Source organism: Ostrea edulis, chromosome 8 (genome assembly GCF_947568905.1).
Source record: "Ostrea edulis chromosome 8, xbOstEdul1.1, whole genome shotgun sequence".
NCBI classification, from domain to species: Eukaryota; Metazoa; Mollusca; class Bivalvia; order Ostreida; family Ostreidae; genus Ostrea; species Ostrea edulis.
Window position 1 is genome coordinate 43,400,123 of NC_079171.1, and position 22,512 is coordinate 43,422,634.

The following is a 22,512-nucleotide window of genomic DNA, read 5'->3' on the forward strand; positions in this document are numbered from 1 at the left end:
GATATGTACATGGAAATTATGTCAATTTTGACTATCATCTCACTTTGAAATATGAGGACAAAATTGTAATAGAAAACCCCCCAAAATCACGATTTTCCTTCATCTTAGATATTTTTGTTTAGAGATTTAGTGCTTTAGGCACTCATTACGTCCTTCCCTTGGATAAATCCTGGTTTCGCTCCCGCCACATGCCAACAACTAAATATCCGCTAAACGTGTTGGACCCCCCCCCCCCCTCCCACTAAACACGTCTGAAACACACTGAGGACAGGGATGACCAAATTCAAGGGAATATATTACTTTCTGTTTTTGTTCAAAAACTGGACGTGTCCTCTCATGACTTTTGTAATACAAATTCACCAGGATGATTTTTAAAATCTTAATGTTTTACATAAGCTCAAATAATTGAAGTCCAATAATATCCATGTGGTGGAAATATTGCTTGCAAAAATTAATTTAGAGCTCTGTATGAATGACTTGATTATCTCTTTTAATTCAATAGATCTTTTTAATTATATATACAGGGCTATTTCATAAGTAATTAATACGCACATCGTTGTTTTGTTTTTAAAAAGAGAGCAACAATTCAATTAAAGAAATCATTCATTCAGTTGTGGATATGTCGAATTAATTAAGGATTATATCTCAATTAGATAATTACTCTCACTAACATAATTATTGCACGCATCAATTTAATTAATGATATCATTAATTCAATAGAAGAGAGCAATAATCCATTTATTGCGCACATTAAGTGATGTTAGCATTAATGAATTATTGCTCTCTTCAATTGAATTGTAGCATGCATTAATTCTATTGTTGGTATCATTAAATTATAATTCATTTGAGGAGAGCAACAATTAAATTATTGTGTGCATCAATTCAGCGGAATAAATAATGATATCAATAATTCAATTCAAATGAAGATATCATTAATTATTTGAAGAGATCTTTGATTGCAATGTTGCGTGCATGAAATGAATTAATAATATCTTCAAATAATTAAAGAAATCTTCAAATATCTGAGTTTGTTATTTTGGCGCTCCATAGATCTAAAACTATTCCTAGTGGATTCCAGTGCTTTCTGACTCAAGACATCATACCAGTTCTTGCCACAAATGAATCTCACCATACAAGTGATCTAGCCACCTCTCTTTTAATCTCTTCATAGTATTCATATACATAAGAGGATTTTTCTCCTTGAAAAGGTGATATTTAAAAATTTGTCACTCTTTAAGGAATTGTATGATCCCCTAATAGTATGTACATGTACCATGGTAATTTCTGAACTGTTCGGTGAAAATGTTGACAATCAAGAATCAGTCACTGGTTATTCATGTGAAATTTAGCTATCTCATATGAATAAACTCTTGATTATTTTACTACAATGTACCATATTAACCAATTTCGGAAATAATTCCTTATTTGTCTTAAATTTTAATTTGATATAAAGATCGAGCAAACTGAAACAATAAACCAAAGTTCACATTGAACACCAGTGAGGCAATCATATACAAATATCAAATTCATATATTATAGAATTCATTAAGATATTTGAATTATTCTAATCTTTTAATGTTTCATGGTAGCAATGAAAACAGCAGGTCTTTTATTCTCAGTCATATATTTTATTATATAACAGGGGATATTACATGTACAATTAGTAAATATATATACATCATATATGTAATTGCATGTGCGAAAAAAATGTATACATACATACATAAGTAATTCAACCACAGACATATCCATAAATTTACATTGAATGAATTGAATATGTCCTTTGATTAAATAATCAACAAAGATGGATCCATATGATAATACATGTATTTGTAAAAGAAAAAAAGGAGTTCCATTTCTCATACAAATGATATAGGTAGAAATATCAAAATCAACAAGAGGCCCATGGGCCACATCGCTCACCTGAGTCATCTTGGCCCTGCTGTTTTGATTTTTAAATGCTATTTTATCAATCTTTATTCTCATGAATAATGTGACCCAAACCTAGCTCTAAAGAACACAACATTACTAAAATGAAATCATATAAGACAAAGATATGACTAGCATGATATTGCTGTTCTGGATAAGACCAAGGTAAAAAGTCGTAGGTCTTGGTATGATATGAAAGACCTTGCCATAAGTAATCAATATACAAAACATAAAAGCCCTATCTAAAATAGTCCTGGATATACTTAATACGTTATACTTTCTTAAAAGTATGTCAAACTCAGAGTTCAGGGTCACAAGGTCAAATAACATAATATGATTGATTGTTTTAACTGTTTTCCGCCACACTCAACAATTTTTCAGTTATCTGGTGGTGCCCAGTTTTTATTGGTGGAAGAGAGAACCCAGATACAATGTACCTGGGAAGAGACCACCGACCTTCCGAGAGTAAACTGGGAAACTTTCTCAATTACCGGTGCGAGCAGGATTCAAACCCGCGCCAACCAGAGGTGATATTATGAATTTCTTATGATAAAACCTTTCATCTTGTTGAGGAGCCTAGTCTGATCCCTTACACCCCATTTCAATAGTTAAGCGTAAAAACAGACTGGTGGGGATGGGGACCAAACTTAAGAAAGCTGTGAGATTAGTTCAATATTCAAACCTACAGTATTTGAATAATAAGTATTTAACCCAACTGGGATGATTTCATCCAAAATATTTCACTAAAAATATTTGTGAGGATATTAGTTCACACAGACATTATGTTTCAAAATGAGTATGAGTATGGAAATGAACTGGGGTTCAAATTGACTGGCTACTTAACATGGCTACATCAACAAAGAAATTGAAATCACTTGAAGCTGTTTTGGGGTTATATGTGGGTTTAGAAAATATTTGAAAGTATGTTTGGAAACAAGTATAGTGGGAAAATATGTTGGGAATTACTTAATATTAAATTCATGAGACAGCGATGCAGGAATGCAGTGATAGAGGGACTTAAACATGCACTTTTTTTCTCTGCCATAAATTGAAGTTTTTTTTATAAGGGGTTCATCTGAAGCTCTCTTTTCAAAGAGCTACGGTTCTGCATCTAGTTTTTGAGGAGAAGATTTTAAAAGATTTTCCTTGTATATATTTCACATGTAAAACTTAAATCCCCTATGTGACCCCCACCCTACCCCTGTGAGCTTTTTACAAACTTGAATATGCAATATATATGAATGTAAAACTTTGATTCTCTATTGTGACCCCACCCTAACCCCAGAGACCATGATTTGCACAAAACAGGAACCTTTCGTGTGAATTCAACTTTCCTGGTCCAGTGGTTCTTGAAAAGGTTTTTTAAATGACCCCACCCTATTTTTGCATTTCTATGATTATTTCCTTTTTGAAGGGTGCATGACCCTTTATATGAACAAACTTGAATACCCTTTATCTATTGATGATGCATACCAAGTTTGATTGAAACTGGCCCAGTGGTTCACTCTGGAGAAGAAAATGAAAATGTGAAAAGTTTATAAACAGACAGACGACAGGTAAAGGTGATCAGAAAAGCTCACTTGAGCCTTTGGCTCAGGTGAGCCAAAAAAGTATACAAACATGTTTAATGTTAAACTTGTTTGTTTTATTGCTAAACAGCTCCATTGCCAGCATCTACCCTTACTGAGCTTCCAGTGTCAGACCTTGATATCAATCATCATCACTCATTTTGACTATCCAGGCCAAATTAATCTTTTTGCAAGGGTGAGGCCTGGCTGTCCTGTCGAGGTTGAAGTTTGTACTTCCACACTTGGCGACCCAGTGGATTGATCCTATCCAATCCTGTAAACTCTAGGTCTTGTTCTAGGATCTCATCCCATGTCAGCTTTGGTCTACCTATGAAGTTCTTTTCTGTTGATAACGATGCATAACATTCTGACAAATCTGCAAAAATATTTAGAGAAGTGATTAGTAAAAGGTCTTCATAGAAATAGCAATAAATGTATAAATAGATAAAAATCATAATTTCTATTTCTACAAAGTAAATGTTTATCAAATGATCAGCTGTAAATTACCTAGGCTGTGTCAAGCTGAATGAGCTAGTTTGTGCAGAACGAACAAAAATTACACCAAACACAGCGACACCTTTTGGAAATTTTATTTTTACAAACTTGAATCTGCACTACAGAGCTGTATGTCAGGAAGCTTTCATGTAAATGTAAACTGCTCTGGCCTAATGGTTCTTGAAAATTCTCTATACTTATTTGAATGTAAAACTTTGATCTCCTATTGTGGCCTCGGCCAACCTTCCCTGGGATGCATGATTATGACAAACTTGAATCTGCACTATTTCAGGAAGCCTTTACGTAAATTTGTATTTTACTGGCCTTGTTATTTTCCTACTTCTTGTGAAGATTTTCCCTATATATTTGTACATGTAAAACTTTGATCACCTAGTGTGGCCCTATTCTACCCCAGGGGGTCATGATTTGAACAAACTTCAATCTACACTTGTTTGGAAGCTTTCATGTAACTTTCACATCATCTGGCCCAGTGGTTCTTTAGAAGAAGATTTTTAAATGACCCCACCCTAATTTTGCAATTTTGTAATTAGATCTTCCCTTTGAAAGGGGGTGTGGCCCTTTATTTGAACAAACTTGAAAGCCCTTCACCAAGGATGCTTTTTGTCAAGTTAGGTTGAAATTGGCCCAGTGGTTCTTGAGAAGAAGTCAGAAATGTGAAAGTTTACAGACAGACGGACAACAGGGAAAAAGAATGTTCAACTTCAGTGTTACATGAAAATGTACTTCAAAATCACTCAACAACAATTATAATATTGCTGTATGGAAATTTTCTGTCCAAAGAAAACAATGTAAAAAAAATGATGTAATCTACACTCTACAGCAACATGTGAGAATAATGAACGTGAAATATATATTCTGAAAAAAAAAAACAAGAGATGTTTGTAAAACACATATGCCCCCCATGGTGCAAAATTGAAAAGGGTTGTACACACACCTCATTTAATTGATAGTATTATCATCAATTCAAAATATTGAGCAGACAATATCTTCCTATGTCAAGAGTGAATTGACCATGTGACCTAAAATTCAATAGGGGTCATCTACTCCTTATGCTGTACCAGTGTACCAAGTTTGGTACGTGTCAATCAAACAAATAATTCTTAAAATATAGGAGACAATATATTACTATGTCCAGTTCAACTTTTGACTTTTGACCTCAAAATCAATATGGGTCATCCTCTCCTGAAGATGTACCAGTGTACTAAGTTTGATGTCTGTCAAGTAAAAGGGTTATCAAGATATTGAGTGGACAGTATATTACTATGTCCAGTTTGACCCTTGACCTTTGACCATGTGACCTCAAAATCAATAGGAGTCATCTTCTCCTGAATATACACCAGCGTACTATTTAAAGATTGATGTCTGTCAAGCAAAGGGTTCTGAAGATATTGAGCAGACAGTATATTCCAATGTCCAGGTTGACCCTTGATCTTTAAACATGTGACCTCAAAATCAATAGGGATCATCTTCTCCTGAAGATGTACCAGTGTACCAAGTTTGATGTCTGTCAAGCAAAGGGTTCTCAAGATATTGAACGGACAGTATATTCCTATGTCCAGTTTGACCCTTGACCTTTGCTCATGTGACCTCAAAATCATTAAGGGTCATCTTCTCCTGAAGATGTACCAGTGTAACAAGTTTGATGTCTGTCAGGCAAAGGGTTCTCAAGATATTAAACGGACAATATATTCCTATGTCCAGTGTGACCCTTGACCTTTGACCATGTGACCTCAAAATCAATAGGGGTCATCTTCTCCTGAAGATGTATCAGTGTACCAAGTTTGATGTCTGTCAAGAAGAGGGTTCTCAAGATACTGAGCAGACATTATATTCCTATGTCCAGTTTACCCTTGATCTTTGACCATGTGACCTCAAAATCAATAGGGGTCATCTTCTCCTGAAGACGTACTAGTGTAACAAGTTTGATGTCTGTCAAGCAAAGGGTTCTCAAGATATTGAACGGACAGTATCTTCCTATGTCCAGTTGACCCTTGACCACGTGACCTCAAAATCAATAGGGGTCATCTTCTCCTGATGACATATCAGTGTACTAAGTTTGATGTCTGTCAAGAAAAGGGTTCTCAATATATTGAACGGACAGTATCTTCCTATGTCCAGTTGACCCTTGACCACGTGACCTCAAAATCAATAGGGGTCATCTTCTCCTGAAGACGTACTAGTGTACCAAGTTTGATGTCTGTCAAGCAAAGGGTTCTCAAGATATTGAACGGACAGTATATTCCTATGTCCAGTTTGACCCCTGACCTTTGACCATGTGACCTCAAAATCAATAGGGGTCATCTTCTTCTGAAGATGTACTGGTGTACCAAGTTTGATGTCTGTCAAGCAAAGGGTTCTCTAGACATTGAATGGTCAGTATATTCCCATGCCCAGTTTGACCCTTGACCTTTGACCATATGACCTTAAAATCAATAGGGGTCATCTACTCCTTAGGATGTACCAGTGTGCCAAGTTTGATGTCTTTCAAGCAAAGGGTTCTCAAGATATTGAGCGGACATTATTTTCCTATGTCCAGAGTAGATTGACCCTTGACCTTTGGACCTAAAAAACAATAAGGATCCTCTTCTACTCATAACTAACCAGGGTTTGACATTAAGGCACGTCCGACCGACCGAGGCTAATAAATGATAGGTCCGGTCGGGTAAAATGTCGATTTACTAGTCCGACTGGTCATGTTGAAAAAATAAACAAGAAACTTTATTTTAAACCATAAGATATCTTATTTTTAACTTTAAAAAATAACTGTAAAGAGTTTGCGAGCAATTTTGAACCGCGTGATGACAAAATCTCTATTTTTAGTTCGAATACATAGTCGCTGTCGGAAGTAATGTTTTACGACATTTACTCTTTGTTAATGGGTTTAAAGTTATATTTCGGATAAATATATATAAACTGAATTTATTTTCATTTGAAAAAACCCCCAGTTTATTTTAATTGAATATAAGAAAGTGTCTATCACAGGGATCGAAATTAACTTTTTTCACCACTAGCAAATTTTAGCTAGTGGATTATTTTCCAACTAGCAAAATTGAGCTTTTACTAGCATTTTTCAATCGATTACTGTTTTACATGAATTTAAGAAAACAAGCATGTCTCTTTATCAAAATTTTGGGAAAATCTTTTAAAATCTCCTTTAAAGTGCAATAATAAAAATAAGATTGCGAATTCTTTCATTTAAAATTCAATGAATTATCAGACAACATACATGGTGCGGGTCATATGGTACACTTGTGCGGCGCACTCGCTGTCCAGAGATCTACCACCTATTAACAGCATCATGTGGATTGAAATCTTGAAGACTGTTTGCGCCAATTTAAACTATATGTTCAAAACTTTTGGAAATTTCATCTAAAAAAATTCTAGTTGAAAAGAAAACCCCGCGAACTCGAAGTGTTTGACTATAGAGTACAGAAGGACACCGCGTGAAATGGTGACACACTGTCATGTGTTGTTTTATATAGACACGGACGAGATCAATATGCTTGCTATTTAAATCAGACGTCTCTGAGACATCCGAAGTGTGTATGAAGTAGGCCATCGACTGAGATGACCTTGGCCTTAGTTATTTATTCGATCCACGTTTACTTTTTCAATACTTGTATATTCATTCTGTAAAGAGTTTCTATGCACAAGACAAGATTATTGTAAACTTCAAAGTACAGCCAATAAACCGAGGAAATCCGGGAAAAAGATTGGGGTTTTTTCACTCGCAAAAAGTTGCGATCACTTGTGATTTTTTACTCGCAAATTCAATTTTTAACTCGCATTTAGCGAGTATTTCCCCTTAATTTCGTTGCCTGTATCAAATGAATAAATTAAATCGTAAATAGCCATTTTTCGTTGTTGACACATGTGCGGGAATGTCTCGACTTCTCATCCTCAAGGAAGGATGTTCCGAGAAAAAAAAAGGAGTAGATTGGGAAGTTTGAAAATAAAAGCACCAAATTGAATGACGAGACTAAAGATGTTTTTGAGACAATTAAGTACGTTTTAGTTTAAACTTAACGTTTGTCATTTGAATTAAGTACTTAAATATGGAGAAACCATCAGGGTTTCTTTTCTCTGGAAAGTTGGTCAGGGCTAGTGGATGTAAGGTCAGGTCTAGTAAATATTATTTGAAGTAGCCCGACTGGTCTAGTGCTCAAGAAAGTAAATGTCAAACCCTGCTAACCCACATATGAAATATCATTATCATCAAGTGAATGGTTCTCAAGATATTGAGCGGACAACACATGGTCTACAGACCGACCGACCGACCAACAGGTGCAAAACAATATGCCCCCTCTTTTTCAAAGGGGGGCATAAAAATAAACTCCAACCACCTGCCCATTTTTATTTCCAAACAAAGATGAAAATCTAAAAAATAATTTTATGACTAGGCCAAAATAAAAAATGTGTTTGTTTCAGGTCGCCTGCCCGACCCTAAATATATCCACCGACCCTATTAATTTTTTTCAATTTTCCGATTTCAATTCATCGATATACGAACTATTACCCGAAATGCCAAGACATCTATAATTGTAATATCAAAACTCCATCACATACTGTGTATTTTGTCAATTAAACATTGTGCTCTGAACCCATTTTTTATCTGTTAAACACATTATATTACAACTTTAACTATAAAATTTTCATTGATTCGAAGGCACTTATTTATTTTTATAAAAAAAAAATAAAATAAACCTACCTACCAACCCTTTTTTTAAAAATGAGAGGCGACCTAAAACAAACATTTTTTTTTTGGCCCTATGTGGCCTAAAATATTTTGTATACTTACTAATTTCAAAACTCGAAAGGAAATGTTATCCATGTGAAGCCATCGTGCTCTGTTCATCCTCTGGGGAAGACAATTAATTCTTTGATTTGCAGTTTGTGTCATGACTACACCATATCTTCTAATCTCGTCATACTATCAGAAAGTAATTTTGGCAGTTGGCAAGTGTATCAATGGTGTTACTTCTTCATGATCAGATCTTCTATACTGTGTCATATTGAGCATAAAGTAACAATTAAGGGCTATCATCTAGTTCTGAGGTACTGAGGAAGGGCTGTTTTTCTCAACACATAGCCTTTCTTCTGGTATTCTTAGGGATACTTTATTCATCTTTTAATTACATTTCCTTCTTGGAGATTAAAAGTTGAAGACCACTGAAAGAAAAAGAAGTGATTTAATGAATTCCAAGTAGTTTATCGAATGTGCTGACCAGAATATTATCTAACTGTAGCCCCCCCCCCCCCCCCCCACCCCACCCCACCAAGCATGCAATGTCATACATGTATCTGAAATCAATACTTATAAAAATTAATTAAAATTAAAATCTTCAAATATACAATCTTGTTACACATCTCCTATATTTTTCACTTACGATAACTCTGAATTTTTAATAAGTGCGTCCTTTTGTCCACAAACTTTTAACAACCCCTCATAAACAATTTACAAATATGATATCAGAAATAATAATCTAAAAAATTATCCTGTTGTTCAAAGATGCATGCCATCAACATTAAGAGTTTAACAAATAACAAAAGCTCTCCTGACATTGTGCCATTCTGAAAGAAATGAGGTGCTTATACCCCCAAAGGCAGGGGGGTAACCCAGAATTGTGTCTAGAGAGTGGAATAATATATTTATGGAATTAACCAAAAAATTAGTAATAATCTTTTTTTAGCTATGAATTCATGTTAAATAAAGTGCACCGCCATGGCACATGATACGCCCGTCACATATTGTTAACAGTATAGATAGTACCCATTAAAACATTTTTTTTTTATATCACCTTAATTAAATGTCACAGTGACCTTAAAGTAGCATGCGACACACCTTCTACCTAAGATGCATTAGTTGACCAATTTTGGTGATTCTAGGTCTAATAGTTTTCAAGTTATGAGCCGGACAAGTTTTTGCCATATATGGCCATATCTTCTTAATGAAAAGTCACAGTGACCTGGTTTTAATGTGCGACACACCTTCTACCCAAGATGTATCTACAGACAAAGTTTGATGATTCTAGGCCTTGTAGTATTTAAGTTACGGGTCGGACACGAAAAAGCTAACAGATGGACGGACAGACACGCCATACCATAATACGTCCCGCCTTAAGACGGGCGTATAAAAATTGGTCATGGTAGCTCAGTGGTAACACAGTCTTCGACATTAACCAGTGGCCTGATGCCCGAGGCCAGTAAAATCGGGATCGGGCTTCTTAAAATATTAAACCCTGGAGTCCGATGGGCCTGTAAATGTTTTCTTATATGTTCTGTATATATTACAAATAAAGCGTGAGATTGACTCAGACTAAATGTCATGACTTAGTAGTCAAATTTCGCATAGAAAAATTATCAACCATGCTGCCTTTTCTGAAGTATAGGGAGGGGGCTCGTCCGGGAAATTCAAAACCACCCAAGCGTATTTCACAATCACAACCATCCGATAAAAAAAACCCCAAAAAACTGTCGTACGAGGAGAAAAAAACGAAAATTCATGCCCCATTGGACCGAGGGCAGTGTTCAAAATTAACCATAGACCGAGTATATGTCAAATGGCACTGGTCTATGCCAACTGTAATTGAGATAGACCAAATTGTCTATGCCAATTTTCTAGATTTAAAGCAATAAAGTTATCCAAGAGGGCCTTGCATGGTCAGTCGACGTCTGATAAACATTATGAGGAAAGGATGATATTACAGAAATGGAAAGAAAATACACTTTCTAAGTATATTAGAAGTAAATGAAAATGTTTTAAATTTGTGTTATTATTTTTTCAATGTTGTGGTCTATGCCAATTCGATGAGGTCTAAGTCATCTTATTTTGGCATAGACCAGTGGTCTATACCAAGTTTTAAACCAATTTCGAACACTGCGAGGGTAGGCCTTGGCTAACATTTAAAAAATGTTTTGTACGTGGTGTATACAAAACAGAGTTGAACATGAGCTGCTGATATATCTGCGAGATTAATCAGTCTATGCGAAAGACATCGGACCGTCGGACCTGACCGATATGCAGTGCCTCAGGTCCGATGCATCATTTTTTACACCGGACCGGAATGTCAGATGTCTCAATGTCCGGTTTTGAGCTTTACTATCTTGATGCGGAGTTTGTTATAAGTAAAAAAAATAGCACACATCCAAATACGTAAATGAATTGATTAAAACCGCATGGACTGTCTAAAGTATTATACGGGAAGGATTCCTGGAATAGTATTACTAGTATAATAAATAAGATTCACTTGGTTTTGCATTTTCACGTGTTTCACTTTTTTACATTAGGTTTTTCGGTCTGACAAAATTTGGTTCGGTCCGGTGTGTTCATTGATTACACTGGACCGAATGTCCTGTGTGGTCCAAAAACTTTCGCATATACTGGATTAATATGTTGGAAAATAATATATTCTTTTAATGTCAGTTGTTCTTTAACTATGATCATCTTGACCTGTATTTTCCTACAGTAAAAGAACTGTGCATGTGTCTATAGAGTAGAATCAGCAAATAACAAGAGATCAAATTAGAAAATAAACATTTTGGGCCTGCAAAATATTGTTCGGGCTTGCACAATTATTATACTGGGAGGCCCGAAGGGCCTGTACTTTACAAAGTTTTTCGTGAAGACTGGTAACAGGATCAAGAAATCATGGTTTCGAGCCATGCTTGTACTTTATTTAGGGTGAAAATGTAGGTAGTGAGGTGAATGCTCCATCATCATATTTAGCATTCAAAAGAGAAAGTTGCTGGTCTTTCAGATGAGACCTTTAAACACCACATGCATGCGTCTAAATGTGTGGCACTTCATACTACTGAAATATTCTCTACAGGTATTATACTAAAATCAAACATACACATACATGTATATTCATATACATGTTAAAAATCTTAATTATCATTTTAGAATTTTCTTCTTTTGACAAAATGATGCGCAAGTACATAAATGGAAGCTATGCCACTATATGTCATGACACTGTACAGCTTGATCAGTTGATACATCACATAAACAGTCACAGATGTAAACAATCAAGAAAAACTCAGTACACAACATCACCCCTTAATTTTGAATTGTAGCTGAAGATCATTCTGCCAAGATCGAAATGCAGGTTGGCAATGATTAGCGAGGGTTATATTATTCTTAAAAAGTAGATTGAAATCAAAAGTTAACTGCCAAAGTTATCAGGAGACAATAATCCATACATGGTTCGAATTTCCTCCACTGCCACCTAAAGTGCACGTGTAAACAACGCGTGTGACATGCACCACACCCCGACAGGCTACATTGTAAACAAGTAAAATGCATTCAGAGTAATAGTTTTACATATGATATTCTGTTTGGTTTATAGTCTTAGTAGCTACATACCTATGCGGTACACCTGTACCATGCACGTACTGCAAACAGTGCGGCGTAATGTACATTTGCATCCTCGGGGATTTCAACCCGGACAAAGTGGAACATGCCAATCCGAATACATATATATCTTTCGTTTTTATTTTTGCATTTTATTTATTTATCTATTTATGTCATGGCGTTGGGAAAAAAACTTCAAAGTAGGGAGACAGATGAAAAGGGGGATACGGTCCAATCATCCAAAAAAAAAGTCCCGTGTGGAGGGGTGGGGGTGGGGTTGATTCCTAAGGACTTGGCGCATATCTATTTGTTTTTAAATGTGAAATTCTATCCAAAATCAATATGAATTTTTAGTATACAGAGTACATTAACTGCAAAGATTAAATTTTAGAAAAAAACCCAAACAGTTCACGTACTAGATATATCACTTTCATCATCGGAATTTTCAGTAACTCGGGTACTCTGTCGCTTGTACATAACACGATCGGTATGAAACACCATTTAATCAGTCTATCTAATAAAAAACTCATTGTTAATATGCAAAAAATTTCTTTCAACCGTGTTTACTTACCTCAGATGGGCCTACTTCTTTCCCTGGAAAACTCCATTATGATGACATCACAAATTACGTCATTCAAAACAGAGCATGCGCACTTCGAAAGTGTGTAAGCCATGCTCGCAAGGAAAAAAGATGGACGAGTGCTAAATCTTTACACACCTGTTACACACATCTCATAAATCCTGTTAAGTAAACACTTCAGGATTTTGATGGTAGATGAACTATTTAATGATTTTATACTGATTTTTATAAAAATCCAACTGAACACCACCATTTTCGTGTTCCTTTGACCGACCCAGTGTTGATTTACACGTGTGCCTTCTTATTCACTGGTTCAATTGACAGGGCTTACAAACACACACACACACACACACACACACACACACACACACACACACACACACACACACACACACACACACATATATATATATATATATATATATATATATATAAATGATACCTAGCTCGGTTATCTTCATGACCTACGGGATCACTTGAGGTCGAGTGTAAATATATTTTACTTGCTTATCAACTGATTCATATTTGTAGCTGTAATGACTGAATCGGATGAAGAATCGCCTATGAGAAAATCATGCACATGCTCGGACAATCTACTAAAAGATTTGGCAACTCGGAAAGGACATCCGCTATTAGACAGCATATCTTCATTCTTAGATATGTACGTCTTTCATATTCCGTGTGATGGGTATCAAACAATACCCAGGATCATGAACAATATGCGACGTAGATCGGTTTCAGAATTCATGCCTCTTAAAAGTGTTAAAGGTAGCGGTCAAGGATCTTCAAAATATAGGTCAGAATCGCCTATGAGAAAACCAAGCATATGCTCGGACAATCTACTAAAAGATTTGGCAACTCGCAAAGGATATCCGCTATTAGACAGCATATCTTCATTCTTAGATATGTACGTCTTTCATATTCCGTTTGATGGGTATCGAACAATACCCAGGATCATGAACAATATGCGACGTATATTGGTTTCAGAATTCGTGTCTCTTAAAAGCGTTCAAGGAAAATTCGTTTGCCAAGCGAATACGCACATTTTGAATGACATGAAAAGGCAGTATAATCATCTAGACCACATTAAAAAAATAAGATATGCGGGTCAAAAGAAAGATGTGAATTCCATTAAATTCTATTTTATGCTTCAAAAAGAACACTGTAGACGTGCGTGTGACGAATTATGTCTGGAAAAACCGGGCCGTAGTGTAATTACCCACACTATTGTAGAGGCCATGAAGGAAACTTGTCGCAAACTGTATGAATCAAAGTATAAAATTTTGAAACTATGGGTAGGAAGACAATTACCAAAGACATCAGGGCCAGGCTTTGATACTATCGTTGTTGTTATAGAGGAAAACACACAACGAAAAGAACATAGTTCACTTTGGGGATTCTACGTCATAGTAGTGCCAGGAAATGAATGCAATACAGAAGCAAATGCATTATTTCAATACGAATTACAAGATCCGACAGAAGCAACTGTCAATCCTGTGAATAAAACCGAATTGTCGGACTTGTTCAATAACCACAGTAACATTTCTTTGATAAATTTATCGAACGTCAAATCAAAAGGATTTGGCACGAGTTCCTTCCGAGTAACAAAAACACCAACTATTGTTATCTACTGCCATGTAAAAGGAGTGGTACCTATCGGCGAAAGAATGTTTCCAGAGAAAGTGAGTGGATTTCAAGTCGATGTTAGAGAAGGAACATGCAGCCTCGCAGTAAGAGAACTATGCATGAGTGAAAATATATGTGCTGATAACTGTGCAAAGTTTGGAACTCTCGGAGGATTTGTAGACCTGCACAATCCACCTGGTAAAGCATTTTTAACATGTGCTCATGTTGTTTTACCAACAAATGTGTTACAAAACCAATTGGCAAGCGAGTATGTTCGAAGGAGAGAAATAATACGTGTGTTTGATAGAGAAAAAAATGAAATTGGTAAAATTACCAAAGCAGTATTTGATTCACGACAACCAGAAACAGTTAGTGTTGATGTAGCCCTCGTAGAGATTACAGGTCGACACCCTAGTGATGGGTACTTCTCTGATGTTTATTCAGTAAACCAGTTATGCGAAGCTGGTATGTATTACATTTTATCAAATATCATATAACCTGTTTTAGTTTTTGGGTTTTTTTTCAAGTGCCATATCTAAACATTTTTTTAAATACTTTATCTGGACTATGAATTTGACAAAATTAGCATAACTTGCTGTTTCTTGACAAATTGCAATAAGGAAAAAACCCCATTAATGTTCACAATTTATGAATGTGTTCTCCTATGAATGACTATTTGGGAATCATTAGATTTCTTGGAGGCTCAATTTTTCACCAATTTCAAACCATACCGAAATACACAATTTATTTCATGTTTCAAGTTACAGTAATAATATCTACGAAATTACATCACAACGAAAGTATGAAGTCTAGACAACGCAAGAAAACCGACCTCGCGAATTTAAATGATTCCACAGTTTGCAAAAGCCAATGTATTATGACCTCGCTGTACTCGTATACAAAATATCCCCGTAATTTCAAAATCCCTTCCTTTAAGATTTTTTTTAGCACGAAATTGATAACCATATTGCGGAATTGTTGTATACTCACAGTATTTGTACAATTCTATAGTCATATTATACATTCATCCTTATGGACCCCAAATGTCAATAATGGTTTACATTTATACAAGTACAGACTGTTAAAATAGAGTGGTGAACAGTACTTGTAATATTACATACACTGTAGAGTAGCTCTGCTTAATGTTAAAATACGATTTTCATATTCCTTTAGGCTTTTCAGTGCAACATGTACCACATTTTTCGAATGGACAAATAGAGAAAATTTCTACCTCCAATTTCCGAAAGCAAGTCATAAAGGTGGGCGCCTCCAGTGGACTGACAATTGGCTCGCTAAGAATGGGCAGAAGTTGTGCCCATATTATGGATGAATGCGATGTAAACATTGATGGCTCATTTAATATTCAGTTGTTTGGACAGTTAGAAGTTTTGCCAAGGATAGATCCCACCCAACCTTCCGACTCCCGACAACCTTTTGTGAGTGATGGAGATTCCGGCGCTCTCGTATTCGCTATTTACAACGATAACCCCATGGTTCTTAAATGCATTGGAATGGTTGTTGCAAGGACATCCTATGGGTCATGCCTAATGACTCCCATAGACAAAGTACTTGATGCCCTGGGCCTTCCATATAATTGTTTTTCCAAGTTTTCAATACCAACCAACAATCAAGACTCTGATTCCGAGAGTCTTCGAAGTATGATTACGTCAATCACTCAACAACTGACGGCGATGCAATCTACAATTACAACGTTGACAAGTAAATCCGAGAGCATGGCTACCAAAAGTGACGTTGAAAGTCTAAAAAAAGACTTGGTAAAATTTAATGACAGGTTAACCATTGCTGAATCAAAAGTCAGAGGAGGGAGAGAATCTGATGAAACCCAAGATTGAGATCAAACGGTTAATGATCATTGGTCAAATATCAACATTTACACCGAACTAAAGAATGTGATTTTTAGAGCATTTGAGTAACCTTTTGTGATTGGTAGTTAGACACCATTCGTCTTCAACTCTTGCGTTAACATTTGAACGTAATGGAATACAAGTACATGACCATTTTAATCAATAAACTAAAACTGTGTATTTCATAGTCACTTTACTATGATTAAGGTTTAGTCACCTATAGAATTATGTACCCTTTGGCCAGGGGAAAGGTCTTAATTTAGGTCGTAATCCAAATGAGTATATTGATGTTCAAGAATAGTCTTCTTCGAGTTTGTTTATAGTTAGTGGACAGTTAATGCAAAGTTATTAAAAGCATGTATTTCTCTATCACAATTTTTAAAATGACTGTCTTTACACCTGTGCTAGGGTTTCAGGTATTACGGAAGATATAAGTAAGAATTAGGATACTACAGTACATGTTAACAAACTACTATATGTGTAGAGATGAAGCGTGTGAAGACTAGTTACTGAACTCTCAGGTAGCGGTAGTCTTATTACAAAAATACAGTACATGCATGTATTGTTTTTAAAATGCACTTTCATTATACATGTAGGACGTTGAAATAACTATGTACATTTGTTTTTTGCTTTTTAAAGATTTTCTTTGATTGTTTCAGCTATGCATTGAGTAGTTATATGTTACATTGTATACCGGTGACCTTTAAGGTGTATACATTGTATGTCTCTTGTTTCAATAGTAATTTTATTCATCATTATGCAGTTTTGTGCAACCAAAGAGAACTGTTAATTTCATTTGTTGTAATACACTCTTGTTCTTTTTATTCATTTAGTTACATGTAAACGTCAAACACGCTTGTGAGGAAATGGACAATCATGTAAACGTATTTACTGTACATACTCCTTTATATCATGTGTAAAACAACATAAACTTACGAATTATTTTATAATGCATAATTTTATCAATACAAAAATGATTTATCTGTGATAAGATAATACTGAATATATTCCTTTAGATTGAATAAATTGCATGGTTAACTGATTCTAATTATGTTGTGTATGTTGAATGACTAGACCATTAACACAACCACAAGGAATCTAGCCAGTTTGGACCAATAATTAACCGCCGCGGTGGCGCATTCGGAAGGTCGGGATTCGAGTCCCGGCCGCGACAGACCTAAGTCGTTAAAACAGGTAGTGACAGTTATATCGCCAACTGCTCTGCATAAGGTGTAAATGTCATGGGTCCTCGAAAATGACCTTAAAAAGTGATGTCTCGTGTCACAGTAGGTGTGGCACGCTAAATAACCCCCACTGTTCAATTGCCGTAAGCGCCGAACATAGGCCTAAATTTGAAGCCGTTCTCAGGTATTGGTGACGTCTCAATATGAGTGAAAAAAATTGAGAGGGACGTTAAGCAAGATACAATCAATGGACCAATAATTACAGTATTTCTTATCATTTTTAGCAATGCCAATTTAGATATAAATCCCCTTAACGTCTCAAAGTAAGGAATATTTCTATACAAAGAGTCACGAAAGTCATTCTATGTAATCCCGTATGGATCCGGGTTAGAATAGGTCCTTAGTACCTCTTGGTTGTCGTAGATGGCAACTAAATGGGGCGGTCCTTCGGATGAGATCGCAAAAACCGAGGTCCCGTGTCACAGCAGGTGTGACACGATAAAGATCCCTCCCTGCTCAAAGGCCAGGTTCTTTTTAGGCACTGTGTGATATATTTTACATGTTATCAACTGAATAAAAATCAAAGTACTGAAAGTACTGAGAATCGCTAGGCTTGGCTTGTAATGATGCTGTATGGATATACAAATTATGATAGTACTACTAACATATCAAAGCAAAATATTTAATAATTGATTGCAATTGCTAAGTAAAGGAAAGAATAAATATTGGAAGTTTGGAACACTTTCCTAAACAATTATAAATGCATGCTTTACTAGTATTTAAGATGGGGAATTCCTTATGAAATATTTTTCATGAAATGGAAAACATGAAAACGTTTTATAGTCATTCATATTGTTGTTCGACTTAGTTCGGTCCTTATTATGAAAATGATTTATAACGTAATGGGACTGTTAAATTAATGAAATGAACGTATTTTGCAGTGATATAAATAGTATGCATCAAACGTTTGCTGGAATAAATTACAAACTCGTTTTGATATGTGAAAAGTTCACCTTTTTATTAAATGACATCTAAGAAGAATAATATTAGGTTTTTTCCTTAACATAATGTTTCGACACAATACCACTCAGAGAAACATTAAAATACCATTAACCCAAAAGAATTGATAAAATGTTAGAAATATGTCTCATCATTTTATCTCGATCAAATGTAATTGTATTTCTCGACAATCTCAAGAATGTTCTCAAATAATTCGATAACAATTATAAATCATTTGATAAATTCTCTCATATTTGCCTCATAGCATTCCAATGTTCTCAAACGATTCCGAAGATATTTTCATTCGCTTGATGAAATCTCAAAAGTATACCTCAATATCTAAATCAAATCTAAGTGTATAATGGAAGATGAAAATAACAAACAGTGATCAATCTCATAAATCCCATAAGCAATACAAAGTAAATAGTTAGGCAAACATGAACCTCTGGACACACCAGAGGTGGTCAGGTGCCTAGGAGGAGTAAGCATCCCCTGTCTCAATACTTGTATATCTCACATTCTAAAGAAATGTTAAATTATTCACTCTTACATTCTTGCTTAATGTATCTTGTATTTTATAAAACTATTTATAATTATTAATCTGCTAGTATCACACGTCTTAAAACATGTGAAAGTAAATTTCCTTTTCTCAAACACTTTCTTAATTGGGCCTAGAACTTGTATCATATAAATGTATCCAATTCATGGCGCCCTAGGTGAGGATTTAGCCCCTTTTCGCATCCACTGTATATTATGAATATGTATATACGTTATATAATATTATGTAAGAATACCTCCTTCTTTATATGACCTAGAAACCCTGTATTTGAGGTGTCCTGTCTCTAATAGCGTAGCAAAAAGGTAAACGATTTTTTTCCTTTTTCCCTATATAAAACATTGAAATAAAATTTCTAAATTGAACAATATCATCGACGCCAATACTTTTCACTGTTTCTGATTATACACACTAATGTATCATATAACATGATTTTCTTTAATAATAATTGACACCTGTATGCAAGGTGAATATAACGAACAGTGATCGATCTCATAACTCCTACAAGCAATGCAAATTAGATAGTTGGGCAAACACGGACCCCTGGACACACCAGAGGTGGGATCAGGTGCCTAGGAGGAGTAAGCATCCCCTGTTGACCGGTCACACCCGCCGTGAGCCCCATATCCTGATCAGGTAAACGGAGTTATCCGCAGTCAAATCAGTGTGCCAAGAACGGTATGTATATGATTTTGTAATTACTGTTATAGATGTGTCTTATCCAGGGGCCCCTGGCACTCTAGGGGAGGATTAAAATGGGGTACTTGATAATAAAAGAAAGAAAATTAGGCTTAACAGGGAGAAATATTTTCCATTTCATAAACAATATGGACCAGCCAAAGACACAGAATGAGATTATGACATTCAGTAAACTGAATGCAGAGCCGTGTGATTCAGTCCCCCAGCATTATCGAATCGTTGTAGCTCAATACGGCGCCCGGTCGGGGACGAAGAACTAAAAATTAATTTGTTGTTGACCCCCCCACCCCCCCAAAAAATAGAGCGTAGTAGGGAATTTTATTCCTGATTGGATCACACCTAGGGTGAAATATCCCTCTCTGCATCTTCAAGTATTAGTACAGGGCTTACCCGAGAATGTGTACTGAATGGTTACCATTACATACATATACCAACAATTAATTCACCGCCTACATGTGTACCGACTGGGTACATTACATACATATACCAACAATTCATTCACCGCCTACATGTGTACCGAATGGGTACCATTACATACATATACCAGCAATTAATTCACCGCCTACATGCACATTGAAATGATGGTGACATGTGCTCCGTTACTAAGTATTTCATTTCCTGTTATTCTTTTTAAAATATCGTGAACGTACAGGTTTTAATTTCAAATGTCGAATTGGACGGGGATGTTCATTTTGAATACAATTCTTGTATTATGATTGCACATTAACCTGATAAATACTGACACTTATTTACTAAGAAAATTTTAAATAACAGATAATTTTAAAATATAAATAATATAATATTTAGGGAACAAACAATAGCAAAAAAAGGGGGTGCTTCTTTTCGATATCCGACAACCAGCTGAAAACATCTGTACACTTACTGCTATAAACACCCGCACACTCCAATATTTCAAATGAAATAAACCGTCAATAAAAATATAACTCAATAAATTATCGTTGGTTTCATCCACTTTCACTTGGCCTGCAAGATTGTAACTGCATGTACACTGTACCGACCATCGGTCGCGGTAGCTCAGTGGTAAAGCGTTTGCTGTGTAACCGGAGGATCGTGAGTTCGAGTCCCGCTCGTACCATGGGCGTGTTAGACCTAAGATGTAAATATGAGTAGTGATCGCTGCTTTGCCAAACGTTCGGCATTTAGGAGTGAGAATAGGATATGACATCAAACATGACATCAAACACGGAGGTACTGTGTCGCGGCAGGCGTTTGCACGATAAAGAACATTTACCGGTACTGCTACCGCCGTGAGTACTTAGCATATACACTGTAGGTCTTAATCTGTGGTACTTCACCTACAGCTGGTGGCGTCTCGATATGAGTGAAAAATTCTTGATGGGGTGTAAAACAAATAATCAATCATCCCTTCTTTTGCTTAGGACATATCTGAAATGCTATGCAATTTACACATAGAGTGCATGCATAAATGGAGTATAACTTGTCTTAACATACTTGCGTATGTGGGTATTTCTTATATCATACACACCCCGGTATTTTTAGAACCCATTGGAAAATGTCAATGAAATCTGAGATGAACCTGTAAGAAAACTGCAATTCGAAGAAACGCCAAATACAAATGAAATAGCTCCAATTTGATACGCGTACTGTAAATGTAATAAGGTAGTTGGAGTTGTCTTTCCGGAATTGACTGGTGATTTCAAACATCAAAACGCATTGCGAAAATAAAAGTAATGTAGAAAACAAATCCAGGAATTATTTTGTTCAATTCCTGATATAATATTATAATGTTTATGAATCTACTTGACTCCAGGCCATTATATAGCCAAACTGAGAGCAGGGTTGACAGTAGGTAAATGAGATTTAGACGTTTTGTTGATTTGGGTAATTACAAGGGCCTGGCTCTGTGAGAGCCCTACACCGTCTGTCCGATTTCATGAATTTCTTTTAAACAGTATTCTTTTCTCTTGACCTTTGGTCAACGCTTTACTCATAGATTATCCATGGATAGAGGGTTCAACGCACTTCAAAAAAATATTCTAAGTGCGTATTTTATTCAAAGCGCATTGTCACATGCGTGGTTTTGTGACACACAGGCCAATCCTTTGTTAGAAAATATTGGAATAACAAATGTTTAAAAGAAGATGCAATAACACATTGTGGTTGGTAGTCAACAGTTGTCATTCTTTGAATATTTATATGTGAAAAATTTCTTAAAGTACGTGACAATTTTTCATCAAATGTAATGTTCATAAATCTATATACATGTATATATACTCGTATTATAGCGGTCCGACGGGATGTGTAGTCATAATGAGTAGAAATACGGCTATCGAATTTGTGAAATGCATCACCCCTGGGTCAGGTATTCTAATGTTAGAGCTATTGTTTATGTCTCATATTAAATGAAAATGAGTTATTTGTGGAAGAGTCATCTTTTGAATTCTTGGCCTTCAAATAATCAGACTCAGAACATGAAGGGAAACCCTTCTAGCAAAATTGTGAAATCCATGGCCTTAGGATCATTGGATCTGTTGAAGCGACAGGATTTAAAACTTTGGGAAAGTGATTACATACAGAAAACATTGCTCTGTGTATGATCAGGTTTTAAATAAAGGAATGCTACTGAGAAACAAGATGGCGTTATAGGGATTAAACTCT

The 22,512-nt window shown here is 35.7% G+C and overlaps 2 protein-coding genes across 2 annotated transcripts in view; one reads left to right on the forward strand and one right to left on the reverse strand.

Annotated features, from left to right (window-relative positions):
- The window catches only part of LOC125662394 (uncharacterized), a 1,158,266-nt gene that overhangs the window by 1,025,251 nt on the left and 110,503 nt on the right, over positions 1 to 22,512 (reverse strand). The gene's annotated exons all lie outside the window — the stretch shown is intronic.
- LOC125661715 (uncharacterized) lies at positions 14,007 to 17,477 on the forward strand. Its single transcript, XM_048893852.2, has 2 exons — positions 14,007 to 15,034; positions 15,743 to 17,477. The coding sequence occupies exons 1-2, from the start codon at positions 14,089 to 14,091 to the stop codon at positions 16,420 to 16,422; spliced, it is 1,626 nt and encodes a 541-aa protein (XP_048749809.2). The 5' UTR covers positions 14,007 to 14,088; the 3' UTR covers positions 16,423 to 17,477.